Source organism: Octopus bimaculoides, chromosome 2 (genome assembly GCF_046866305.1).
Source record: "Octopus bimaculoides isolate indiv1 chromosome 2, ASM4686630v1, whole genome shotgun sequence".
Taxonomy (NCBI): domain Eukaryota; kingdom Metazoa; phylum Mollusca; class Cephalopoda; order Octopoda; family Octopodidae; genus Octopus; species Octopus bimaculoides.
Genome location: NC_142929.1, coordinates 98569208 through 98593639, shown reverse-complemented (window position 1 = coordinate 98593639; position 24432 = coordinate 98569208). Strand labels below are relative to the sequence as shown.

The 24432-nt window shown below is 36.4% G+C and overlaps 1 protein-coding gene across 1 annotated transcript; it reads left to right on the top strand.

Annotated features, from left to right (window-relative positions):
* The first annotated feature begins 8368 nt into the window (after positions 1-8368).
* Positions 8369-22482, top strand: LOC106879575 (tryptophan--tRNA ligase, mitochondrial). Its single transcript, XM_014929210.3, has 7 exons — positions 8369-8999; positions 12862-13052; positions 15431-15512; positions 16526-16606; positions 19071-19153; positions 20558-20676; positions 21953-22482. The coding sequence occupies exons 1-7, from the start codon at positions 8856-8858 to the stop codon at positions 22405-22407; spliced, it is 1155 nt and encodes a 384-aa protein (XP_014784696.2). The 5' UTR covers positions 8369-8855; the 3' UTR covers positions 22408-22482.
* The last annotated feature ends 1950 nt before the right edge of the window (positions 22483-24432 follow it).

Below are 24432 nucleotides of genomic sequence, written 5' to 3'. Positions count from 1 at the left end.
TGTTGGAATCTGTGTTGTTATTGTTGAACCAATCTTGATGTTTACGAACAGGAAGTCCAAGAACCTCTACAGATGCAGTGTGCGTTACATCACGCAAAACCTTCCAAGATGATTCTATGTCATCATTGATATCAAGTGTTGAGTGCAGTGTCCAACTTGATAGAGAGTTCAGTCTACTTTTCAACAATTTTCGAGGGCAGAACATTAATGTACTTAGGTACTGATGATTTTTGTAGTCTTGTGCATTTCAGATTGAACGTAGCCTTACTGCGGAGAAGAGAATTGGCCAGAGAGATAGCAGGTGTTATGAAAGGAATGGGCAATATTAAAGTTCCTAATACCTTGTTTCTTAGTGATAATATAGTCTATGAAATGCCAATCCTTATATCTAGGATGCATCCAGGTCGTCTTGCAACAATTTCGCGGTTGAAAAAAGGTATTTGTAGTGCTTAGACTGAATTCTCTGCAGATGGAGAGCACACGCAGACCGCTGGAGTTCATTCGATCTACATCATGGCGACCAAGTAAACCCTTCCATGCCTGATAGTCAGTACCAACACCAGCGTTAAAGTCGCCCATAAGGATACGTTTATCCCTATGGTGACAACTGGAGATAAAATCACAGAGTTGGTTGTAAAATTAATCTTTTTCCTGCTCAGTGCTGGCCATGGTTGGGGCATTGCAACTGACAAGTGTGGCATGAGTGTTGTGATCAAGTTCCAACGTTAGTGTCCTGATGCCATCAGAAATACCTTTGGGTAGAGAAAGAAAGGATCTATCTCATTCTGTTTTGATGCCTAAACCAACACCAGAGTGGCGTGGCTCGTATTCATTTCTTCCACACCAGAAAAATATGTATCCACTTTTACTTTCTTCTAACTGTGATGATCCTGCAAGACGAGTTTCACTAAGTGAAGCTATGTTAATGTTGTATTTCTTTAGTTCAAGGACAACAAGTGCTGTTTTTCGTTCTGGTGCTGAGTGATTGTCTTGGAGAGTGCGCACATTCCAAGAGGCAAGGTAAATATTCTTAGATTTCTTCGTGTTACTGAATAACCAGACAGCTGCAGCAGGCTAACAAGTTTAAGGTGAGTAATCAATGTTTAGGGCTCCTTTTCTCGCCCTGTTGGGGAAAGCAGTGCTGTGTCTAAATAGACCTGCTTTGTCATCACTGGAGGACATGGACGGCACAGTTACAAGTTCTGTGGTGGAACGGCCATCATCTAATGGTCACCGACTGTGTAGAGATCCAGCAAGAGACTTCCAGTAATATCTTTTCCCTGTCTCTGCTGCTTTCACTCTCTCGCCAGAAGACTTTGGGATTTTTTTTCAAGCTGAAGCAATGCCATATTGAATGAATAAATGTAAGTTGTCAGAAAACCCACACATATGATTTGAGTATTGAAGGTTTGTGTAGAACCAGTCACACTTTTTGGAAGTGATGATAGTAAGAATATGGTGCACATGTGTGCCACAATACCAAGAACAACACACCTCGGACTTTTTCTTTAGAGGTTTTCATCTCTTAGACGAGCCACTATAAACAAACTGAAGAGCCTAGTCTACCCTATGGGTCAGAGTTTGCTGACAATACAGCCTTGTTAAAGGGACCCTCAGCAACAAAAGACTTGGTTTATATCAGCGTTTCCCTCTCATAGATGGGATGCCTTCACCACGGTTAAGGAGGCCCATCTTCCCACTAATATATAGAATTAAATACATCAGAAAAAAATTTGATATAAATGTTTTTATGTAAAGTATCTTTTGACTCATCACAGAGGATATGCAAAGCCTCAAACTTATATATATTCATCATGTGATCGACCAGATTATCGGATTTTCACAATGCTACATTTCGAATGATACCATTCCGGTGACTAGGCGAACAGGACAACATTCTCCACTGATCGGAAGTTGAGTGGACCGGAGCAACGTGAAGTGAAGTGTTTTGTTCAAGAGCACAACGTGCTGTCCGGTCTACGAATTGAAACACGATCACTAGATCGTAAGTGCAACATCTTGACCACGCACCTGCACACACACACACACAAACACACACACACACATAGTTTCACCGATAACCAGCTGACGGAAAATCTGCCTGCGGTTAAACTAGTAGTAACATGGAACAGCCATTTGATGTAGCGACTTTATTTATTTATATATATATATATATATATATATATATATATATATATATATATATATATATATATATATATATATATACGAACGAATGAGAAAGGAGTACCCAGTTCTTGTAGAGGATATGGGTGTTTTTTATTGAAACTGCCACTGAGAGTTCGTCTCGCGACTTGAGTTTCACGCCACTGCGATCGTCAGGCAAAAGGGCTTGATAAAAATGAATAAAATCAGATTTAGAACAATAAGCTATGATATATAATTATAGTTAGAATGAATATACACTCGGAAATATAAACAGGTTTTTTTTATATTCAAATAAATACACGCCTACATAATATATATATACATATATATATATATATATATATATATATATATATATACATACATACATACATACATACATACATACATCACACATACACACACACACTCGTGTGTGTGTGCGTGTGAGATTTGTGTGTGTGTGTGTGTGATTGCGTGTGTGTGTGTGTGCGTGTGTGTGTGCGTGTGTGTGTTCTATATATTTTTTTACTCCGTATGCGAATGCAATGCATGTTTCTAGCAGTTACAAGTATCAAAAGATATTGTCGTTAGCTTAAGACAGCTGTAAATGGATACTGATAATGTACAAGGTTGGTTCTGTTGAAACGGAGAAGTTAAGTCGGACAATAATAGAAGCAGACGAAATGTCGAGAAATTAGTTAAAATGCTTCCTGCCAGCAAAATACTATGCTTTACAGAAACGGCCGCAATTCCTGAAATTAACATTTGAGAAAGCAAGTCACGAATATCACTTCTAAAAACTCTTCCCTGTCCTGGTAAAAATCAAAAGAATCAATTAACCAAACTATGGACACTCCTGGTTACTAGCTTGTAGAGTATGTATGTATATATATATATATATATACATACACACACATACACACTTGGCCGACTCTTGATATACAGCCTATATAAGCTTATAAACCAGATCCAAAAATGTCACCATCGCCGGCTAGCTACGTTACTGGTGGTGTGTAAAAGTCTATTTTCTCTGAATGATAGCATTAAGGATTTTCAGTATGAAACTCTCAGAGGTTGAATTTGAAATTCTATTTAGATTCACGATCGAAATAGCATCATTTACTTCTCTCTAACTGACTAATCTACGAATCTATTTTACAATCAACGTCCTCGCCATAATATAAGGTATGTCAATCTAATATTGGTTTCAAATTTTGGCACAAGGCCAGCAATTTCGGGAAGGGGATAAGTCGATTAAATTGACCCAAGTGTTCAACTGGTACTTATTTAATCGACCCGGAAGAGATATAAGGTGAAGCCGACCTCGGCGGAATTCGAACTCAGAACGTAAAAACGGACGAAATGCCGCTAAGCATTTTGCCCGGTGTTTTAACGATTCTACCAGCTCTTCGCTTTATGTCAATCTAATAAAGGCGTAGTGAAATAAAAACAAAGATCGAGCTCTCCAGAGAAAAACCAAACTAGAAATAGAAAACATGATTTTGAAATGGACTCAACTATTTACAATAATTCAGCTGATATCAAACTTGTGTCAGTTCCAACGCTTAATTACTGGCCTGAAAAGAAAACAACTCGAATGACGACATTTAAATAATGTTACGTTTACAATCATAGAATTATGAAGTAGACATGTTGATAGCGTCACGACTCAAACATACACCGTATGGAAATATAAACCAGGTGAACAGAATAAATATACGTTTGCCAATAAGATGGCATACGTATAAAAGAAAATATTTCGTTGAAAACTGAAAATTCACTTCTGTAAAAGTAGTATAAATAAGATCAACAGTGATCAACAAAAACAAAGCAATATGCTAGAACTCAGAAACAAGTTTTGTTAAAAATAGATAAAAAGCACTCATGTGATAAAAACGTTTTCAATAAATAATTTAAAAAGAAATGTGTAACAAAAATTTTCTTTACACCGCCACCATATTGACAACGGGTTTGTCAAAAACAACAAACTGCTACAAAGATATTGAGAAGGAACGTAGTAAAGTCGAACATACTAAGAGCAATGACAGAAATAAAATATGAAAGAAAAAATCTAAAGGAATAAATACAAATATATTGATATTAACTGAAGTACGCTTGAACAAAATTGTATAGTCGTTATAAACACAACTGAATTGCCATTTGTTATGTTATCTGGTTTTGGAATCACAGCTGTTCTCGAGACGCCAGCTGAATGTCAGCATAACCAGACATGTCACTGTAACCTCATCTTTTTAAGATTTCCGACTCGGTAACAAAACGATTGGTTGATAGTGATGGAAAGAGAATATATTGATATTTTGTCCTGAGTCAGAAAAGTGGTCGACTCACCGACAAAAACGTGTCGAATGCTTCACTTTTGTTAACCTAATTCTACTCAGGGGTAAGATCTAAATGAGTGCTATACCTAGTAGAATTTAATTAATTAATTAATATTGTTTAATTTAATGTCTCAAAAGCTTGTGAAATCATCGGTTGTTGACTCTGGTTTGTTGTTAGTGAGTGGACAACAGATGAATTTCAAAATGCCATCAGCTAATACAATATCTATCAGGCTTTTTAACATCCATCTAGATTCTACAAGTATTTGTTTAATCGATCACTTACTTTCTAAAGGGATTAAAGGTTGAGATGACCTCTGCCAGTGATATCAAATAAAGATAAGGTTATTAGTTAATCATTCATTGAAATTTTGATCTTGAAACTGTAAAATACCAATCTCGTCGTTAGTTTGATTGCTATTATCACCCCCACTAATTTGTTCGCTGTTATCGCCCCCCCCCCCCACCACCAGCATACTCATTCGTATTACTCGCATCAATTTGTTTATTGCAGGCACTCCCACCTATTTGTTTATTGATAGCAGGTCAAAGTATTCGTTGCTATGGCTCCCACCACTGTTCGTTGCTCTCACCCCTACCAGTTTGTTCGTTGCTATAGCTCCCAACAATTTCTTCGTTGCTCTCACCCCCCACCAATTTTTTCGTTGCTATCGCTCCCACCAATTTGTTCGTTATTATGGCTCCCGTGAATTTGCTCGATGCTCTCACCCTCATCAATTTGTTCGTTGCTATGCACCCCCCCCCCCCACACACACACACACAATTTGTCTATTGCTTTTGTCTCGTCAATTTCTTTGTTCGTGGCTCTCACACTCTCATCTAATTTGTTCGTTACTAGGATTTTCACCAGCTTGTTGGTTGCTAACACCCCAACAAATTTGTTCATTGCTTGCAACACCAATTTGTTCGTTGCTAACTCCCACCAATTTTCCCATTGCTAACACCCTCACAATTTGTTCGCTGCTCTGACTACCAGCAATTTGTTCGCTACCCTCACCCCCACCAATTTGTTTGTTGCTATCTTCCCTACGAGTTTGTCTCTTGATAGTATTCCCATTATTTTGTTCGGCGCTATCACCCATCAATTTTTTCATTATAGCTTCTAACAAATGTATTCGCTACTAGCATTTTCACCTGTTTGCTCGTTTCTAGTGCTCACACGAAAGTTATTCGTTCATAGCATTCCCATAAGTTTGTTCATTGATAACACTCCCATAAATTTCTTCTAACTATATCATTTTCTTTCTTGTTCTTTTACCAAGCAAGATGGTTTAGCGAAATTTAATTCGTATTTCGTTTTGCAGCAATGTAGAGCCATTGATTATATATGGGCTTAATATTTTCCTGCGAGAAAATCTTCCCTTGACTACTTCAGTCAGCTACTGTAAATAATTAGTAGTTATCAATGTAACACTGAGCTGCTACATTTGCAAATCGTTGAGTCTAACGATGAGGTTTTTACTGGTTTTATTACAGTGGTGTCAAGGCGATGAGCTGGCAAAATAGTTGGCACACCGGAAAAAAGGATTTACTGCATTTTCTCCGCCTTTACAGTCCGAGTTCTAATTCCACCGATGTTGGCCTCACTTTTCATCTTTTGGGATCAGTGAAATAAGTATTTAGTTGAGCACTGGAGTTGATGAAATCGACTAGCGCCCTCCCCTAAAGTCTCAGGCTTTGTGCTTATAGTAGAAAAGACTATTATAACGGTGTCAAGAAAGCGAGTTTGCAGAACCGTTAGCAAGCCGGACAAAATGTTCGGCGGCATTTCTTCTGACATGTTTCGAGTTCAAATTCTACCGAGATAGACTTTCTCTTTCATCCTTTCGGAGTCATTAAAATAAGTACAAGGTCAATATAATCCACTAGTCTCCTCACACAAAATTTTAGGTTTTGTGCCTCTTGTAAGATTATTATAGTGGTGTAAGCCACGAAACCTCCACAGAATACAGGCCTTCTTTTTTTCTTTTTCTTTTTTTTCGATTTCTCTGACTTATCCTCTTGTTTTTCGAAAAGTATTTGAAACTGGCTCGTTTTTATAACTTCATTCCTTGCTCGCCTTCACCTTCATCTTCTTTTCCTCTTGATCAGCCTCATCTTATTTCTTTCATCCCTTTTTCTTGCTTTCCTTTTCTTTTTGTGAAAAATGACGTTCGAATGTAAAATGGGCTCTCTTAATACATGTGAGTGAAAGGTATCCCGATTCATTTTATTTTGGGAGAGTAATAACCGATCGTGTATCGTAAGAGATCTGTTCAATCAATACCCAATTATTCTGTTGTCCCACTTATATCTGCAGCTTCTATAACACTGTATAACAAGTTAACATCTGAATCAAAAGCTCAGCGATGCGGGCCAGGAATAATGTATTGCATTTCAATTGTTCCAATATTTCTCCAGTTTAAAAAAACGATTTCGGCAAATGTTGTTCTATCCCCTACGAGCCAAATCATATTGAGGTCTACGTATAAATCAAACCATTAAATATCAGGGACTTGATCAGTTCGTAAAGAGGGAAAACATTCTCAACTTCCTCTATAGTCTTACTATACTTCCCTTGCACTGACGTTAGATTGAGGAAACAATCAAGGTAAACTTTTAGATCTTTCCCACACCGAAGAAATACCCTAGTTTTCAAAAAATATTCAAACACGTGTGGTTCCCCTCGTGGCCGCAGCTACTACATGGTAAATAATCATTTCATCAAGATATTTAGCGTGATTAGAACTTTGAATGGATCTTTTTTAAAACGGGGGCCACATTTTTCATTAATGTTTTACATAGTGTTTTTGGTACCGAAAGACTTTCAAACTTCGTATACTTATCTATTTTGTGTTATAGAATAGAAAAATATTTTTGTATTCGAATTTATTTCATGTAAAAAATTGTCTTATTTCGATAATTTCAACCAATCACTGACGTCCATTCAGCCGATATACATTAAGTGCCGGCTACATAAACAAACGATTCTTCGTTTTATTTGCTTTTTTCATTTTAAATTTGCTTTAACCCTAACCCTAACCCTAACCCCAACCTTAGGGTTAGGGTTAGGGTTAGAGTTAGGGTTAGGGTTAGGATTAATTGTTTCAGAATCGTTTGTTTGTGTAGTCGGCACTTAATGTATATCGGCTGAATGGACGTCAGTGATTGGTTGAAATTACAGAAATACGACAACTTTAACATGGAATAATTTATGGATTTCTTTTTTTTTTAAGAAGACTAAGAGAAAAAGATGTTTTATATGACACATTCTACCAGTGTTCCAAGTTTCAAAGTGTTTCGTTAATGAAAAATGTGGCCCCCGTTTTAAAAAAGATCCCTTTGAATTTTAAATTAAGGAATTACAAAGGAAAAGATACGGAGAATTCACATATTAATTGACTCATTTATTTACTATTATTATTACGAAGTTCAACATTTTTCTCAATGTTATAGACAATGTACACATCCAGAGCTAACAAAGGATTACCATTGTATCCTTCCAAACAGTTACTGTTTCACCGAGCATCAAGAATGACGTACAGTGTTTCCTAATCTACAGCTTTTTGTTTAGCATTCATCTGTAATGTCAAATAACTATTTCAACTCCGTATGAATAATTACCGTTGCAAATTAATTAGATTTATCTAAATATTTTAGTGTCCATCTTTCCAATAATAATGGTTCCATACATTTTTAAAACAAGTTCTTGCGGTTAATTAGCTATCAGTTGAAGGCGGGGAATCGGCAGAATCGTTCTGACAAAATGCTTTTTGCTGCATTTCTTCAGTCTCTTTGTTCTAAGCTCAAATTCAGTCGTAGTCAACTTTGCCTTTTATCCTTTCCGGTTCGATAAACTTCGCTCAAAATTAGTGGTCTTGTGCTAAAATTAGAAAGAACAGTCTGTCACTGTTATGAGTCAAAATAAATTGGTAGAACGATTGAACAAGCTGTTCAATCCTACCAAGAAAGCCCTCGTGGGACTTAATTCTATAGTGATGTCAAACGTATAAGGATATATAATTTATCCGTAACCTACGTTGTATTGCTTTTTAATTAAACTTGAACTATTATGTAAATGAGATTAAGCCATATGCCTGTTTACTTTTTAATATGTAGTCTTCTGTGACATTCGGTATTTTGTGAAAGAGAGACGGGCAAATCCTGGTGGTTTCTTAAATAACAATGAAGCTAATCGCTTCGACCTTCATCCCAAACAACCGAAAATCCCTCGTGTGTCCTAAGTTTACAGCAAGACTCACTACATAAAACTTACTATGACTGCTATTTCATAGGAAAGAAGGGAGGCAATTTCCATCAAAATCAATTTTTTTAGAGTTGCTTCCCTTTATACAGTAAACTATCATGGCGTCGTCCTTTAAACACGTTGGTTTGAAGGCACGTTACGCGCAAGGTGCGTGTCATTTCTCCGTGTCAAAATTATTGTCGCCTTTATCACATCATCGACAACGTTCTTCAATACCTACTACTGCTGTGCATACAATGACAGTAAGTATAAATTCGACTGTAAATTCCATTCAAGGTTCAAAAGTATGATATTGCGTGAATGTCACCTTACAGATTTGTATTTATGCTTGGTGTTTCTCTTAATATTTATTGATAGTTTATTGTGAGGGGACTTTTGAAGTTAGCTTAGAGGGTAGAGATGTGAATGACATTTTCCAGCATCCCTTTTTATCTTTAAATAATTACACTTATTGTCATATATTTGCATGTATTTCTTTATCTGCTTGAGAAATGCACTGCTCATAGCCTTTTCACATCCTCCTAACATGTATAACATAAATTACATAAGTTTTCCTTTTATGTTATTGAGGGTCACTAAATGGTTCGTATAATGTGGCTACCGCTAGGCAATGTCCTCAACAACGACACAGTTAACGCTGGTCAAATCTGTCAGCTGAGGGAAACCACTATGTTCGACTTGTTCGAAGTAGGTGTGTCAAATTTCCCTCAAATCACCAACTACCGTTTTAAACAAGAAAGATACATTAAATCATATATTCCTACACATCTCTCAAAAAATGTGATGGTCACAGCTAATCAGCAACAACAACCTCACTAACTACATGCTGAAATGCATATCACCGCATTAAACGGTGGAGACGTGGTTCATTAACATGTTGTTGGCACTCCGTCGAGGGTTCCAGTTGATTCGATCAACGGAACAGCCTGCTCGTGAAATTAACGTGCAAGTGGCTGAGCACTCCACAGACACGTGTACCCTTAACGTAGTTCTCGGGGATATTCAGCGTGACACTGTGACAAGGCTGACCCTTTGAATTACAGGCACAACAGAAACAGGAAGTAAGAGTGAGAGGAAGTTGTGGTGAAAGAGTACAGCAGGGTTCACCACCGTCCCATGCCGGAGCCGCGCGGAGCTTTAGGTGTTTTCGATCAATAAACACTCACAACGCCCGGTCTGGGAATCGAAACTGCGAGTCCGCTGCCCTAACCACTGGACCATTGCGCCTCCTCATTAACATGTAAAGCGGAGTAAATTAGAAATGAACGAACTCCACTACTTCGGGATGCCCGATGTATACTAGATAGAGTTATGCCTGTCATTCGTATTTTGTTCTTCTCTTTCTCTTCTATTATCGTTCCATTCATATCTAAGATGCTTTATAGGAATATTCAACTCCAACTGTGGAGTGGTACTTTTACTTTAGTCACTTCAAAAGTTAAATTTGGCAGGATTTTAATTCAGAATGAAAGAACTTTACCAAAATATGACCAGGCATTTTAACCATCACTCTAAACTCTAAACATCCAATCCACTGCCTTAATCATTGTTAAATATCCTAAAAGCAACAGATTAGTAGGATCATTAGAATGTTGGAAAAAAGTACTTTTCAGTATTTCTTCCGAATCTTTATGTTCTGAATTCAAATCCCATTAAGGTCAACTTGCCTTTCACCCCTTCCAGGATCAAAATAAATACCAGTGGAGTTCTAGGTCAGTGTTGTTGAAAAAATAAAAAGCCACTCATCAAAATTGTTAGCTTCGTATCTTAATTAGAAACAATTCCAAGTCATTCATTGAATTAACAAGTCATTCATTGAATTAACAAGTCATTCATTGAATTAACAAATTCATCATCCTTAATGAGTTTCCTGATATCGGGACCATCAAACACTCCTGCTTTGAGTTTTTCAGTGCTAAGTCCTGGAAACGATTTACTCAAAACATATATATATACTCAAAACATTTACTTTCTTTGTCGAGTGATTTTACATACTGTTTCATTAATCTCAATTTGATATGCAAGGGAGGGAAGATGATTTTTTTTCTTTTGGAACTAGCGCTGCACTAATAACGTTCTTTTCACTGACTTTCAACTCTAAAGGTGTCCAATCTTTCCTTTTCCAGTGCTCCTCTTTTGCTCTAATGTCCCACATACACAAAAAACATGGGAATTTCGTATAGCCACTTTGTTGACCAAGCAGGACATTTGCCATTTTCAAATCGACACATAACACCCATTTATGTTTGGTGTAGTCAATCTGTTCCATAACCTGTTTGATGGCATCATGTTTTTCTTTCAGTGTTGTTGAATGACCTATAGGTATTGGTGTGTTCATGTTGGAATTATGGAGCAAAATACATTTCAAACTACGTTTTGAACTATCAATGAACAATCTCCATTCATCAGGAGCGTATTTGTGGGCGCTTAGTCAAAGAAGAATGCTCTCAATGTCATTGCAATGAACAAGATCCGTGTTCTCATTAAAGAATGGTACAAATTCGGCATTCTTATTTCGCTAGAATGTTACCTTTGTGCTTTTTGCTAACAGGTGTTTTTCATTGAGCCTAGAAGCCAAAAGTTCTGCTGATTCTCTGTTTAGATTTATGTCTCGAACCAAATTATTCAGCTCATTTTGGTTAAACAGTTTTGGGAACATAGTCAGGATCGTTTTCACTGTGTCTCTCATTTACATCAGTATCAGACTTGTGGCTTTCAACAAGTTTCATGAAAACCTGGAATTGGCAAATCATCTGAATGCGGCACTGGTCGAATAGTGGAATGAAGACTGGGATAGTCGATAGATCTGCATTTCTTTTGGTTCAGTCCCACAAAACTGACTGAGCAAAAGTAACATTCGTCAGAGTGGTATTCATAGGAATAGCAAATTTCAGTGATCTTCGGGTACCTGAAATCTGCTGTTTCATGTGTTCCAAACATGTCTTGCAAACAATGTGAGGGGCCCATGATTTGTCCTGATCACCAAGCTCAACATGAAAGTAAGCACAATAGGCTTTCTTGTAAAAGTCAGATACCGGTTTCCTGTTGGCTTTCGGTGTGAACTCGCCACATGTATAGTAAAATAAGTTGAGATCATTTTTGCATCATCTCGTTGAAGCCATGTCATTTGATATCTATCTCTATGATTAAAAAAGAACATGAGTTGGTGGAGCATTTACATTACACTCGTAAAACTGTCAATAACAAAAGACGGAAAAAGTTGTTACGCTGATTCTATTTCATATCTTCGTAATCCCATGTAGAGGGCAGATGTTATGGTGAAACCATTTTCATGATGTTCATCATGTACAATGGAATAGGTGCATTCAATTGGGATGTCTTTAGTTGGAGTTTTTTTCCAACTGTGAAAACAAAAGTTCTTAATGTGCTTGGTTTCCTTCCGTATTGAAGAGAAAAAGTGATGGGATAAATTTATGAATATCAAACAGAAGATTTTAGGGTTTCATTTTTTTGATGTCACTTTAATTATCAGGTTTACTAAAGTATATTACTGATAAAGTTTATCAGTTAATTTGAATTTTGGCAATAAATTGGAAAAATTCGGTACTTCTATTTTAAAAGTTTTGACTCAAAAACACTTTTTTTTCTTATAAAATTAGTTTATTTCAGGTGGCTGACATAAATTGCTCAGACTACCTGAAAATTCATGGGTTTCTACTACCTTTTTTAACTAAATTTTGCGATCAGCCAAGATCATAAATTGATCTTTTTTCCAGAAATGAGCAATTTCAGTACAGCAAAAATGGTAGTAGCTAATCATAAAAAACTAAGGTCATTTTCGGAATCAGCACCATCAAATTAGCTAAAAAACGTGTTCTGTTTCTTGGCACTAAAAATCATGTTGACCATTAGTGAAGCAATATCAGTACTAAAAGGCAATCTTTATATTCAACTTCATATGGATGTCTTGTTAGAATGCCAAATACTGAGGTATTCATCTTGAGAGGTCCTCTCTAACATTTTATCTCTCTGAGAATAAGCAGCTATATAGGCCCTAGAGGTCTGATTTATTCCCTTATAAAAATTCATTTTTGTGCTTTGTTGAAAAGAAGTCCTAATTATGTCTTAATGTTCATTACACAGGAATCAAACCCAGATCACTCGTCACAACGGTTATTTTCAGGCATCCAGCCAACATCAGATGTTCCACATTTAGGCAATTATATTGGTGCTATCAAGAACTGGGTCAGTCTACAAGACAAACACTCTTCAGTAATCCTCAGTTTAGTTGACCTTCATACAATTACACTGGCTCACAAACCCCAACAGCTCAGGTAGGTGTGAATGCATTAAGAAACATTTTCATTGAAATAACTGCTTTGAAACATGTACCAAATTATCTGCTCATTTGTCTTGATTCCATTAGAATTTGATATGAAGTGTGCTGTAGTTTTAACTAAGATTTAGGTTTTAAATATCATGGATATTTAAATATATTTAATGGAGCTGACTGGCTACTACAACAAACCTAGTCTCTGCATATCACTACCCTCACACACATGTCTGAGCAACAATTATAACTTCATTCCATCTCCAATTTCTCCATACGTCCTCATAAAATGGTCCTAACCCCAAAATATCAAAGTAATACAAGTTAAGATGTAATTGTGCTGTCTTCATTTTTGTATTTCATTTTACACATTTTCAGTCTTAACAAGTTCTTCAGTTCTATATTTAAGAGATGAGGAATTATGTACATTATTTACATCTGACGGATATTTGTCCTCATCTTGTTTGTTAACACAACGTTTTGGTTGACATACCCTCCAGCCTTCATCAGGTGTCTTGGGGAAATTTCGAACCTGGGTTCACAGGCATATGGCATAGTGGTTAAGAGTGCGGGTTACTAGCCCCAAGATTCCAAGTTCAATTCCAGGCAGTGACCTGAATAATAATAACATCGAAAAATACCTTAGGAATGAGATCCCTGGTTCAAAATTTCCCCAGGACACCTGATGAAGGCTGGATGGTATATCAGCTGAAACGTTGTGTTAACAACAAACAAGATCAGGACAAATATCCGTCAAATGTAAATAATGTTAACAAGTTTTTATCTAACTTAATATCACATAATGCTTCACCCAAACTTCTCAGTTCTAATATAACCTTAGATTTAGGTGATAAATGTGGATAGTTCAAAGATGATGTTTCATTGAGTTATACTACATCATGCTATATTTCACTATCCCCAAACAAATACGATATCTCAGCTAACTTTACTTACCTTTATGAAGCTTCTTCCTTAATTTATGAATCATTGCTTCAATGTCTTAAGTAAGTTGTTTTTTTATATATATATTTACACCCACACTACTCCTTAATCTGTTTGATCTGTAATTATAATAGTTGTTTCATTCTTGGATATATTACACTGTATTAGACTGAATTCGAATTAGGAACCTTTATTCCTAAACTAAGGCTCTTTTCCACTACTACTATGTCACTGACTCTTATACAATTAGTGTAGATGTAAATATGAAAATGTTTCATCTTTAAAAAGGAAAAATTATTATTGTTAAGTTTATGTACCAATATTATTGGCATTTCATTACTGTCCATACTTTACACAGTAAACTCTATTGTATCACATACTGTCATATATTAGATATAATTTTAATGATGTTGATGATAATGGTAGCAGTGGTATGTGTGATAGTGTTGCAGTTGGTGCAGATAACACTAATAGAACTGCTGTTACTTTTATTGCTTCAGGTCAGGTGCTTTGCACTATTGACATGGTTTTGAGCGGAAAAGTTAAGTCCTTTAGTGAAGCACACCAGATATTAAGGGTGACAAGCAAAGAATATTATGTTCCAGTTCCTACCAACTATGTGCGCTAAAGCATATAGAATTAAGGATTTGGGCCACAGACAATAAAACACTTGTATTAATATTAATATTGTGTGCAGGTTCACTATCTTAATATAGAATTCTAGTATTAACCAAAAGTTTTCCAGTATTTTTTCATGAGAGAAGCATTATGAAATTTATGACTTTTAGGAAATAGTTAAATAGAATTTGTAATATTCAAGGCTATCTCAAGGACATTAAGCATTATAATTCTAAATCAAAGTCAATACATAGATTTAGCTATATATTCTTTACCTATGATCCTAAATAAATGTTGATTTAAAGTGATGATATGTTGCCAACTTAATGTGGCAGTCCCATGAAAGGGAAGAATGCTACTGCTATTTAGCTCTAGGAAATACCATTTCCAGTTGGCCATGACACATTTTCTGTGTCTTTATGTTTTCAAAGGACACAGAAAATGTGTCATGGCCAACTGGAAACAGTGTTTCCTTAGGCTAAATAGCAGTAGCATTCTTCCCTTTCATGGGACTGCCACATTAAGTTGGCAACATACCATCGCTTTATCATGTTGTTACTGTATAAATCTCTCTGAGAAATTTAGAAATGTAATATTTCTAAATGTTGATTTCTTTCAATATTTCAAAAGGTCTCTGATCAAAATAACTTTCGTTATTATCATTTTAATCTAATAATATTAAAAATGCTATTTTCTACATAATATTGTTAGCTGTAAAGATTTAACATTGATACAAATGAAAGTTCCTCAATAAAACAATTAACATCTAAAATAAGCCTCTAAATGTTTAAAATTTTAATTTTTTACAATAATTTCTTTAAGGAGTAACATTCTAGACATGACTGCTTGCCTTCTTGCCTGTGGTTTAGACCCTACAAAAGTCATTCTTTTCCAGCAATCTCAGGTGAGTTGTTATATTTATTTAGAAGACTTCCTTAGTCACTGAAGTTTTAGCAATTAAAATTAAGTATCAGTACAATAAGTGAAGCCATAGAAACTCACAAACATGTTCAGAGAACACTATAGAAAATTCTTAAATTATTTAGGTTTTGCAGAAACCTTTGCTTAACTCAGCTGAAGGTTTTTTTTTTCTTTATTTTTAAGTTCATACATTAATCCTAGCATGGGTAGGATGGTTCTTATAAATTTGGACATTTACTTATTGTGCAGATAGAACACATGAACTTATAAACAAGCTTGATGCTGTAATGACAACTGCTTAAGATGCAGGTGTGGATGTGTGGTTAAGAAACTTGATCCCAACCAAGCAATCTTGGGTTCAGTCTCACTGTATGGCACCTGTATGGCAAAGTGACTGAAGCAAATCAATGATAGAAAAGCTAGCAGTCTAGTATAAGCAGAATTTAATGAAACAATTACCATTCTATGTAAAATTCTTTCTGCTGGCGAAATTAGTCTTACACTAAGCAGTTCTTTCATGCCCATGCTATAAATATAGACTGTTAAATTAGCTTCATTATTCTTGATGTCCTCATCATCATTCAATTTACATCCTATTTTTAACACTGGCATGAGTTCAATAGCTCTCCAATATATCACACTTGGATACGACTTGATCTTGTTGTGCCTTCTGAGCTGAAATCTAAATTATCTTGAGGATTTTTTTCAGACTGTTGATTTCATCATCTTTAGAGCTGAAAAAATATATTACTATTACAGTTGGAGATAAAAACCAACAAATACGTATTTAAGATATAAAGATTAGAAAATATCTTTCGTCTCTGAAGAATTGATCAGTAATCTCATCATCATCATTCTGAAAAATTATAATCTTATTAACAACTCATCTCAGACATTTAAACAAATGTCTGAGATGAGTCAATAAGATTATTAGTATTTTACATACCACCAACTCTTTTTTGAATGAACGTTAATGTGAAATTACTTGAATTTAAGATTCCACAACATACAGAACTTGCTTGGATTCTTTCTTGTAACTGTTCTCTGCCACGGTTGAAGCATTTACCACAGTGGAAGGTAAGATTTCTTATATTTCCAAGTTTTTAAGTACAAAAAAATAGAAGAAAAATTAGCATTTTTTATAGATAACTGAGGAAGGGATGTTTGGATTCAAATGTATCAGATTTCTTTGCAATAACATCTGTTAATTCCTCTTCAGATCTTCCTTCAAGAGGTTAAATGTAAGTCAATGAAGAAGAGATTAAAACTACAAGGTATCAACTCTCAGTGAGCCCATAGAGGTTCAATGGTTATTTGTTTTTGGTGCTAAGTGAAATTCCTGCTTTTGGTCCAGCTTTCATCATTTAATGTCCATTTTCCATGCTGGCATGGGTGGGATACTTTGATAAGAGCTGGCAAGTCAAAGGACTACACCAAGCTCTATTGTCTGCTTTGGCATGGTTTCCATGGCTGGACGCCCTTCCTAATGCCAACCACCTTACAGAGTGCATTGGGTGCCTTTTATGTGACACCAGCACTGGCAAGATCACCAAGTAACTTGCAAGACAAAGAGCCCTTTCAACAGTGATAGAGAGTGGTATTGAGGGTGGTAGCCCTGTGCTTGGTCGTGAGAAGCTAAACCATGAAAGGGTCAGAAACAAGCATCTTACTGTAGAGGAGACACATGGTTATCTTGTTTTTTTTCTTCTCATTGATGAAGGACAGTGTCCATTGCATTTGCATCATTAACCAAACCAGTGAATTTGGTGTGGCTGATGTTCAGCTGGTTAGTTCTTTTGATTGAAGGCAACCATACAGAAGTTACAAAAAAGATTCAGACAAGGAAGCATTTCATGAGATATTTAATACAGGAACAATGATAGAAGTTAGAAAGACTGGTACATCAGGTGGGCTTGGCTAAAGTTAGTACACACTTTTTTTGGTCAGAGGAGCAAGAAACCTTTCTATTAATTATAAAAGACTCATCAATAAAATACAGTACAAGTCAAGTACTGGAATCAGTGGTAACAACTACTATCCCCTCCCCTCAAAACTGCTAGCTTTGTGTCTAAACCAAAAACAATAAGAGACCCAAAAGGATATACAGGATACAACATATCGCTGAGTTTATAGTTGTAACATGTTGATGGGGAAGGTTTACTAATTTGATAAATGACCTTTTATTAGTATGTGGTTTTGAACATTTGTGTGTGGCAGCTTTGGGATACCAGAGATGAGAACAGTTCTCTAATATAGAGTATATGTATGCTTTCAAGAATTTCAGCAACTGTTTAAACTTGAAGGGATTTGAGTCTCTGAGACAAGAGCCTAATATTCGGATGCAGATTTGGCTATGCTAGAAATATACAGATGTTATTGAAAATTATAAGATTCTAGATTTTGCTTATAAAATCAAAAAGCAACACAGTACCCATGATTTTCAGTGACATTTTTTCAAACTTAGAATTGACAAAGACTGGAATAAATTATTTGCATCAATTATTGGCTATCAGGATATTGCATCCTTCAAAAATTCCATGTTTCCTGAAATTCATCAGCACTACTCTTGATGTACCTATGCAACCTTTCCTCTTTATGGTTCTTTAACTGTTCATTTGTCTGTCTTGATGATGATGATGTACTATAAAACCACTTTTAATTATCATTGCTATCTTTCTTTACTTATCACTGCTTTTTGTATCATCTTTTACTCTTTTCCAATGAATTGTAATGTACCTGAGCACTACATACAATAAGCTCATTATTATTATTTTCAGATCTTGTGATTATGTGAAAACTATAGAAATTTTAGTTTATCAACAGTGAAAATATGACTGTTAATGATACGTATAGTGACTGTCTTTGTGCTGTTAAATGTTATAAGGTTGTAATGGCTCTTTTGCACGATATTTTCAGGGGTCTGTCATAAAGTTGTGCAATTGTAGTGTATTGTATGTAGAATACATATGGATAATGCCTAAGTGTTTGGTTAGCAGTAACATCAGAGAGGTCAATATCATAAACATAAAAGAGTGTGGTAGGATTAATCAAACCCTTAGTTAGTTACACCAGAGTTGTGAGAATGTGGGTCAGAGAGAGAAAAGGCCCTTTTGATATTCTTTGATGGAGCACTGAGAGGAAAATGCTAATCCTTGAGAAGACCAGTGTTACTACTTCTTCACTTCAGAATTGAGAAATGTTGTTTGTATTACAAACCTTGTTTGAACATTTGCATCCCTTTAACCAAATATTTGGGTCACTCCCAAAGTACCAGTTTTGATTACCAACCTTTATTGCTAGAAAATGTTACCCACAAAATGTTAGATCCTCTTTGTTTTCTTGTCAACTTAACTCAATTGGATTGTCTTTTTTTCTATGGCACTGCTGAAATGAACAAATGGATATTGAACCACTGACTCCATTCCCTGCTACAGCAAAAAAAATAGATCAAAATACAAGACCTGTGAATTCCTGAAGTTTCTAAATGATATTTGATTTTCTTTATAAACTGTTATTATATATTTGTATGTTGGTGTTTCAGGCGAAATCTAAAAATGAGGAGACAGTTTCTGTTGGATTGTTCAGTTACCCTCTGTTACAAGCTGCAGATATTCTTCTTTATAAGTAAGTGAAGGTATTTCTCTTGTTATTGGTTAAGTTTAATATCATTTTATACTGGTTCCTCCAGATTAGTTTTGCTTAGACATTTGGATCCTGCACATAAATTCCATGTTAAACATTCTACCTAAACCTTTCTTCTTGTGTCACAAAAATCTCTCCAAAGTGTGTTAATCTACAACTACTCAAATTAGACTCTATACAAATTATCCAAACTCTAGTTCATAAAGAATCTACTTTCTCTTTCACTAAACACCTCCTTAAATACACAAAATGTGTAGAGTATTACTCAGGTTCTTTGTGTTTTTGTTGGGGTTTTTTTTTTATAATTTAAGGGTAGGTCCTCTTAGACTGATAAGAGTGATGTGACTGACAGCCAACCTGAACAGCTACCTGGAAAATATGGGTGGAAGAGAAGTGATAGTCAATTCTGAATGCTTTTAACAGACAGAACTCTACTAAAGGCACCCCAAAACCAGATGGTGAAAAGACAAAAAAAAAAAATCGACGTCTGCTGTTGGACTGAAAATTGTCATTTGAAGTTTTTAGTTAGTTGGTTAACATCTTATACTGTCAATGTGTCTAACCAAACAGCTGGTTCTTTAAATATTTCCCTCTTCAACGATATTAAGGCAAAACAGTGAGGGAACTGCTAACTATAGTTTCAATCTAACACCACCACCAGCACCCCCCCCCCCCAGAAACCTTTCTTTCTTTCTTACACAACCATCACCTCACCACCGAAAAGAACTGTACCATTGCCTAGGCATCCTTATACAAAAGACCAACTGTCACTGCCTCTCCAAAAAGCTTTTGTTTCTTCCAACATGTCATCACTGTCACCAAACCAAACTGATGTGTCTACATCTTCCTATGTAGCAAAAAAACTCTTTGCATTCTTTAAAATAGGGACTCATCATCATCATCATCGTTTAACGTCTGCTTTCCATGCTAGCATGGGTTGGACAATTTGACTGAGGACTGGTGGACCAGGAGGTGGCACCAAGCTCCAATCTGATTTGGCAGAGTTTCTACAGCTGGATGCCCTTTCTAATGCCAACCACTCTGAGAATATAGTGGGTGCTTTTACATGCCACCGGCACGAAGGTCAGTCAGGCGGGTACTGGCAACGGCCACGCTCGAAATGGTGTGTTTTACGTGTCACCTGCACAAGAGCCAGTCCATCGGCACTGGCAACGATCTCGCTCGAATGTCTGAATAGAAATCCCTAAATTTTTCACAGTAATGACTGGGGTAGGCAGAGCTAGACAAACACAAAATAAATTTACTATGTTTTTCATTGGTGTGCTTCACTATAGCTGAGAGAAGCTACTCAATAGTATCATTAAACATCTTAGCAGCTGAATGTTTAAATTTTGCTAGTTCATATCTTACTTCTCTAATTTTCAGATCCCAACTGGTTCCTGTTGGAGAAGATCAAGTAAAACACATTGAACTAGCCAGAGATCTTGTTAAACAATTCAATCGTAAATATGGCAATATTTTTGTGACACCAAATATTCTTACAGGTAACTTGAAGAATTTATTTATATTTTCTAATATGTTTTGCATACTATTTTATTATAAAATTGTCATATATTTACCAGTTTCCCACCCAACATGGTCAGCTCTTATGTTAATCACTCAGTAACAATAGCTTAACCTTACCTGACTTCATGGAAGGATTTGAACCCTGTACCACAAGCTGACAAGATATTCCTCAATTATACATTGTCCTCAGTGTTTACAATAGTAAGCTCTAGCTCTGCATGGTCACTATTTACAGTTAACAAAATAGGATGATTCTACTAAAATGATTATTTCTTTCATCTATTTAGCAATAGATTTAACCAGGTCAGATACTGGAATTGTTTCAACCTTAATGCTGGTACTATGCTGAGAAATAATACTTACAACCGTCTTATGTTTGACCTTGTTGTTGGCACTCCGTCGGTTACGATGACAAGGGTTCCAGTTGATCCGATCAATGGAACAGCCTGCTCATGAAATTAACGTGCAAGTGGCTGAGCACTCCACAGACACGTGTACCCTTAACGTAGTTCTCGGAGAGATTCAGCATGACAAGGCTGGCCCTTTGAAATACAGGTACAACAGAAACAGGAAGAAAGAGTGAGAGAAAGTTGTGGTGAAAGAGTACAGCAGGGTTCGCCACCATCCCCTGCTGGAGCCTCGGGGAGCTTTAGGTGTTTTTGCTTAATAAACACTCATAACGCCCAGTCTGGGAATCGAAACCGCGAGTTAGCGGCCCTAACCACTGGGCCATTGCGCCTCCACATGTTTGACCTACAAGTAAATATGTAATCATACCAATATCATAGAAGTGTGAAGACTATCAAGAAGTGGTAACCAGCTGTAAAATACTTGTTCCAACAATTCTTGCAAAAAGACCTTTCAACCAATTAAACATGACCATTAACATTTTATTTCTTGCGCAGATATGGTCTGCATAGGCTAGCAATACTTTGTCTTTCAGCTCTGTGAGGTCCAATATCTTCAGTTCAGTGCACAAGTTCTACCACCAACTCAAAGTACTCTTTCCATTGTCATCTGTTCACTTTTCTATGTCCAAACCAAAATATAATTGTCTCTTACATAAATCTGTTAATGAGTTTGATGCCAAGTCACTACCTTTCACTTACAACCCAACCTTTCTTCTATATATCCCAGCAGTTTATAGTGAACTCATAACTTCCCCGTCACTATAGATCTTCTGTATTTGTCTTTTTATAGCCTGAGAGTATTTCTGATAACTTATTCTTTGCTTTTTGTTTTTTTTTATTTTAGGCGAGTTGCCCAAAGTGCTGAGTTTGCAAAATCCTGAAGATAAAATGAGTAAATCAGACAGTAATAAACTAAGCCGGATTGACTTAACAGATAGTGCTGATGAAATATTTTTAAAAATAAAAAAAGCTCGAACAGACTGTACTTCAGCAGTCACATATGACCCTGCCAACCGAGCAGGAGTCTCTAATTTAATTAGTATCCATAGCAACTTGACTGACCTCACACCTGAACAGCTATGTAAAGAATACACTCATTTAGACACGGGACAATATAAAAAGGTAGTGGCTGAAGCTATTATTGAAACAGTAACACCTATCAGTTCACGCATAAAAGAATTAAAAGCTAATAAAGATTATCTTATCCAGGTTTTAGAAACAGGTAAAGAAAAAGCCACAAATATTTCAGAAAACACAATGAAGACTGTAAAAGAAGTATTAGGCTTCACTTTACATTAATTGAAATCATAAAATACCGTAGAATACATTTTTTTTTATAACTTGGGAGGGGACAATAAACTTTGTCAGTCTCAAGTTGTTCAATTTTTTTGTTAAGAAGCATCAGATGTGGTGTGCAAGAGAGATGACTGCGCTGGTATGGTCATGTGTTGTGTATGGATGTGAAAAAGTGTCACACCCTAGCAGTAGAGGAAACCTGTGGAAGAGGAAGACCTGGGATGAGGTGTCGAAGCACAACCATCAAACATTGGGCCTCACTGAGGCGATGACAAGCAACCGAGACCTTTGGAGATATGCTGTGCTTAAGAAGACCCAGCAAGTCAAGTGAGACCATAACTGGCCTATGCCAGTGTAGCATAACCGGCCCATTTAAGAGTACCCTTCAATCATTGAGCAATAAACTCTGCTTGAGAAGGCCTGTTGAGTCAAGTGAAATCATTGTCGTAGCCAGTGGCAATAAAAAGCACCATTCGGGCATGGTCATTGCCAATACCGCCTGACCGGCTCCTGTGCTGATGGCACGTAAAAAGCATTCGAGTGTGGTTATTGCCAGTGCTACCTGACTGATTCCCATGCTGGTGGTACGCAAAAAGCACCATTCGAGCGTGGTTGATGCCAGTACCACCTGACTGGCCCTCATACTAGTGGCATGTAAAAAGCACCCTCTACACTCTGAGTGTTTGGCGTTAGGAAGTCCATCCAGCTGTAGAAACCTTGCAAGATCAGATTGGAGCCTGGTACAACCTTCTGGCTTGCCAGTCCTTAGTCAAACCGTCCAACCCATGCCAGCATGGAAAGCAGATGTTAAATGATGATGATGTTTTTCTGAAACTTGTACCTTTAATTATTAGTCTAACCACTGGTAATAATAGTAGCACTAGTATTGCTGATACTATATAAAATGTGTCTACTAACCATAATCTGCATCCCAGAATGGTGTTTATGACCTTGGTAATGACACTTAACTCTCAATTGCCCTGTTCTGAAATAGGTACTCTAGGGAGACAGTTTACAGCTGTACGCAGAGGAAGCTACTGTAATTGGTAAGTATTTCATCAACTTGGAAAGCTAAGTTCAAATACTACGATAAAATGAGAAAAGCATCTGCTTTGGACTGGAATTTTTATCCAAGGAGATATGTCAACTACTCAAGCACCAGTACGCAACATCCATATTGTAAGACACCTTTCAAAGGCAGATGAGCTACAATCTCAAGTAAAAAATAAAAAACCTTGAAGCAATCAAAAGTACACTAAAACAATGAGATTTTTTTTCACTACAGTTTAGATATCATGTCATCCCATAAGTGGGGAAAAAGTGATTTAATTAATTCTATTGGTGAAAAACTTCTTCGGTTTTGATGAGAAAAAAGAGAGGTCAGTTTTAACCTCTTTGGGGCTTTTGGGAGCTAATCCATCTAAATGATCTTCGCAGTGTGGGGCCTTGCTTTATCATGAAACATAACTCCCTTATGATTTGCCAAAGCAGGCCTTTTTTTTCTTCAAAGCAACATCCAAACACTCTAATTGTTGGCAAAAGGTGTGAGCAGTAATAGTTGCATTAGCTGGTAACTGCTCAAAGTGGATGACTAATACAACCCCACCAAGTAGAAAGAACCTTTTTTGCATGGAGGCCCTTTTGGGATTGTGTTTTAGGCTGTTCTCCACACCTAAGCTACTGTTTACATCACTTCACATTTTCATAAAAAAATCAATTTTTCATTATCAGTCACTAATTTGTCCAAAAATGGTAAGATATGTTCACAAATAGATGTCCACTCATGATTTTTGGTTGGCTTCTGTCAAATAATAAAGAACCCATTTTCCAAATTTGGGCACCTTTCCAAGCTGTTGAAGATGGCAGTGAACAGTTGAATGGCTTGAATTGAGCTTGCTTGCCAATTCTTCAACTGACACAGCATTATCCTTTTCAAGTTGTGACAAAATCTCATCATCAAATTCAACAGGGCACCCTATTCATGGCCTCTCTCTTAGGTTGAAATCACCACTTTTGAACTTTGGAATT